The sequence below is a fragment of the Neophocaena asiaeorientalis genome, unplaced genomic scaffold, assembly GCF_003031525.2.
Source record: "Neophocaena asiaeorientalis asiaeorientalis breed wild unplaced genomic scaffold, Neophocaena_asiaeorientalis_V1.1 scaffold762, whole genome shotgun sequence".
NCBI classification, from domain to species: Eukaryota; Metazoa; Chordata; class Mammalia; order Artiodactyla; family Phocoenidae; genus Neophocaena; species Neophocaena asiaeorientalis.
The window spans coordinates 337,135-340,935 of NW_020175828.1; the positions used below are offsets into that span (position 1 = coordinate 337,135).

Sequence of the window (3,801 nt, forward strand, 5' to 3'; positions counted from 1 at the left end):
GCATGTCGGGGGGAGCACGCGGGGGATGTTTGGGGGCCGCCGTGTCGCACCGAGGCTTGGTAGCTCCCTCGGCTCTGAGGCCTGGGCCCGAGCCCAGGTGTTCCCGTCTAGTTCAGGCTGTGGCGGGCCTGCGCTGCCCCTCCTGGGACATGCCCTGGGCCTGAACCTGCCGAGGGCTAGGCTCTCTGTTTCTCAACTACAGTCCTCCCGCCCTCCTGCCCTCCCACGTCGTGGGGGGCCAGCGGGCAGCTTTGGGTCTGTGGGCTCCGGCCCCAGGGCCCTCTCTGCTGGCTGCTGGGCTGTGCCTGAGCTGCCACGTCTGTGTGGTCGTGGGCGCCCTGGGCACTGGGGGCACAGCCTTGGCCTCTCTGCCCGCCCCGGGGTTCTTGCCAGCCCGCTGGGAACCACGGCCCTGCACCGTAGACGCACCCGGTGGTCCCCACCCAGCAGCAAACACCTCGTGCAGGCTGAATTCCACGGAGTATGGTGAGCTGTGTGAGAAGCTCCGGGCGCCCATCCGCAGCGCGGCCAACGTGGTCATCCACCAGAGCTTGGGCGACCTGTTCCTGGAGACCTTCGCCTCCCTGGTAGAGGTCAACCCGGCCTACTCGGTCCCCAGCAGCCAGGTGGGGGGCTGGGCAGGGGTGGCGGGTTCCCCAGCTGGGCCCCCATGGACCACGTCTCCTGCGGTGGGGGCCCCCCAGGGCGGCCTGGCAGGGCTCCCTCTGACCGCCTGGGCCGCCTGCAGGACCTGGAGGCGTGCATCGGCTGCATGCAGACCCGGGCCAGCGTGAGGCTGGTGAAGACCTGCCAGGAGGCGGACGAGGGCGAGTGTCAGCAGTGCTGTTGCCGCCCCATGTGGTGTCTCACCTGCATGGGCAAGTGGTTCGCCAGCCGCCAGGACCCACAGCGCCCCGACACCTGGCTGGCCAGCCGTGTGCCCTGCCCCACCTGCCGCGCGCGCTTCTGCATCCTGGACGTGTGTGCCGTGCGCTGAGCCCGCCAGAGGGACCCCGCCACTGCCTTGGGGAGTAGTTGGGCCTCTGGGCCCTGGTTTGGGCTGTCATGGGTGGCTCATCCCGGTGTGGCGACTCACCGGTGCAGAAGGGCTGGGGTTTTGGTTTTAAAAAGAAGTTTTCTGTTGAAGTTCTGTCTGCGGCAGCGGGATGGGTCCTCAGCGCCTCTGTCTCCCCGACTCTTCGTGCTTCCGATTAGGGGGTAGATGCTGGGCACGCAGAACGTGGTGTTGGGTCCATCTCCAGAGCATTCTGGGGCCCCCTGAGCTGTGTTCTGGGAGACCCCGTCGTCTGCCGCAGATGGCCCTAACTTAAGCCACTTGCCTTAAACGTATGGGGCACATAAACCTTAACTGCTCGTCAGTTACACGACAGACTCGGATTTGTCCGAGACTGCAGTCTATCCTGCTCCTGTCCCCAAGCCGGCTGCTGGCCCTGTGGCATTGGCACCCTCCACTCTCCCCACCGAGGCTGCTCTGAGGACCTGGCGCAGAGCTAATTGGTGGAGGGTGAGAGCGCTGCCCAGGGTCTCCTGGTGATTGTGGGCAGCCAAGAGCCCACTCCTCGGGGGGGGTGTGTGTGTGTGTGGCCCCTGCCTGCTCCCTGCCCAGGGATACCCTGGGCTTCCCATCAGGGGCTGGCTGCTTTCAGCTGCCGTTCTCTTAGCTGCGTGCTTGTGGGGGCCGCCCACCCCTTGGAGGGGCCTGTAACCACGTGCCTTCTGCCGCTCCTGCGAGTCCAGGGAAAGGGCCAAGTTTCAGACTCCTGCTAGCGAGGGCACTGAGTTGAAGACCATGCTCCACAGCAGCGTCCTACATCCGGATGACAGGCTTGTTAGGACTCAGCACGCGGCTGGCCATAGCCCCGCAGGGTCCACCCACTTAGGAAGGGAAGTGCCCAGCAGTCAGGACAATGGCAGCTGTCTTCCCAATTCCTGCTGGGGCAGGAGGGGAGCAGGGAGGCAAGTGCCAGGTCCCTGGGTACAGCTCTGACAAATGGGACTGTTGGAGGGGCCCTAAGCCCCCAAACCTGGTCATTCTAAGCAGGGGAGATGGACTCAGCTGGCCCATCTCACCCAAGGCTGCACCAAAGCCAGGGATTTGGAAGTGAGAAGCCCAGCTTTGTGGTCCTCGGGGGTGCCCACAGATGAAGGCCACCAGAGGGGCAGGCGGGAGCCATGCCCAGCCTCAGCCTGGAGTTGCAAACCTTGGCAAGGGAGAGCCAGGCCTGGGGCTATCTTTTCTACAAAAGAAACTTACTTAGTTTTATAAAGATAAATCTATTGTAGTGAAGTGATACACTATTTAATAAAATGTTACTATGAGTTTATATATTTTCTTGATTGGAATATTTTGTTTTTCCTGATACTCAAACTCTGGTAACAATTGGGGAGATGCCATCTTAGAAGTGGCAGCTTTTAATGTGCACATTTTGCTCAGAATAAGAGAAGGGAGGCAGACTATGCGGGAATCTTCCTCTGATTTCCCAGCTGGGGTCAGAAAGCCCATTTCCAGGGCACCCTCGTTGAAGGGTCTTGGGGGTTGTAGGGGGGCTCAGCATGCAGGTGCTCCAGGTACAGGGGACACTGGTGGCCCAAGGTGGTGGGCCCTGCTCGTCGCGGCCTCCAACCTTGAGCTCTCCGCTGTGTCCCATGGGATGTCTGGGTGTCCCATGGGATGCCTGGGTGGCCCAGGAGAGCAGCTCAGGTCGGGGAGCTCCTCAACGGCACGTGCTTCCTGCTGTCTTATATTGGTGCTGGCCCCCACACGTTTTTAAAAAGTGGTACATGCAACCCATTTAAAAAACACAGGTAGGGCTTCCCTGGTGGTGCAGTGGTGGAGAGTCCGCCTGCCGATGCAGGGGACACGGGTTCGTGCCCCAGTCCGGAAAGATCTCACATGCCGTGGAGCGGCTGGGCCCGTGAGCCATGGCCGCTGAGCCTGCGTGTCCGCAACGGGAGAGGCCACAACAATGAGAGGCCCGCGTACCAAACAAACAAACAAAGATAACACAGTCTTGAATTTTCTACATCCCGGAGATCTTTGACGTTCTTTCGACTTCAGTCCTTCTCTTTACTTCTTTTGCACACAGCATCACCACTTAACGCGTGGAGACTGGCCCAGGGCCCCAACGGGTGGGGTACCCGGTGGGGGTCACGGAGGGCCCGTGGGCCGTGTGCGGGGTGGGGGAGCGGTTAGCGCAGGAGGCGGCTCTGAAAGAGGCAGAAGTGAGCTCAGCGGCGGGAACTTCACATAGGCTCGCGGCGCCGGGCATCAGTCGCGGGCAGCGAGTTACCGCCGGCGTCTCCGTGCCTGGAGACTGCAGCCCGATGTTGCTCTGCTGCCTCCCCTTCCGGGTTCCGGGTTCCCGCCAGCGCGGACACCGACCAATCGGAGAGGGCCCGAAACCGGGGCCGGGCCAATCGGAGACGCGTCCCTTGTTCCCTTGGCGCGCCCGCGTCGCCAGCGTCCGAATCTCCCGCCAATACCCCTATCCCCGCCCGCGAAGGCGCGGCCAATCAGCGTCCGAGGGTCGCGGCGGCCTGGCCGCCTCCAAGGCGGAGGGGGCAACTTTTTTTGAGGGCCTCGCCTCAGTCAACCCGGCGGCGCCCCTTCGCCTCCCGGATGGCAGCACGCGGGGCAGCTGTTTCGCGGCTCCCGGCCCGGCCTGGACGGCCTGCGGGGCGCGCGCCTCCGAGAGGCTCCCCCCGGAGCGGGCCCGATGGTCTCGACCGGCCCGGCGCGCGCGGGAGCCCGGGGGGCGGGGCGGCGGCTCATAAAGGCTG

At 63.5% G+C, this 3,801-nt stretch overlaps 1 protein-coding gene across 2 annotated transcripts in view; it reads left to right on the forward strand.

The window, feature by feature from the left end:
- TMEM129 (transmembrane protein 129, E3 ubiquitin ligase) overlaps window positions 1-2,350 on the forward strand; it is a 5,054-nt gene extending 2,704 nt beyond the window's left edge. The window contains exons 3-4 of one of the 2 annotated variants that reach the window (XM_024732737.1): window positions 467-626; window positions 749-2,350. In XM_024732737.1, coding sequence (XP_024588505.1) covers window positions 467-626; window positions 749-997 — 409 coding nt within the window. In that variant the 3' untranslated portion in view covers window positions 998-2,350. The remainder of the gene's footprint in view (window positions 1-466; window positions 627-748) is intronic. The other variant, XM_024732738.1, reaches the window with a different exon arrangement.
- Window positions 2,351-3,801: the final 1,451 nt, after the last annotated feature.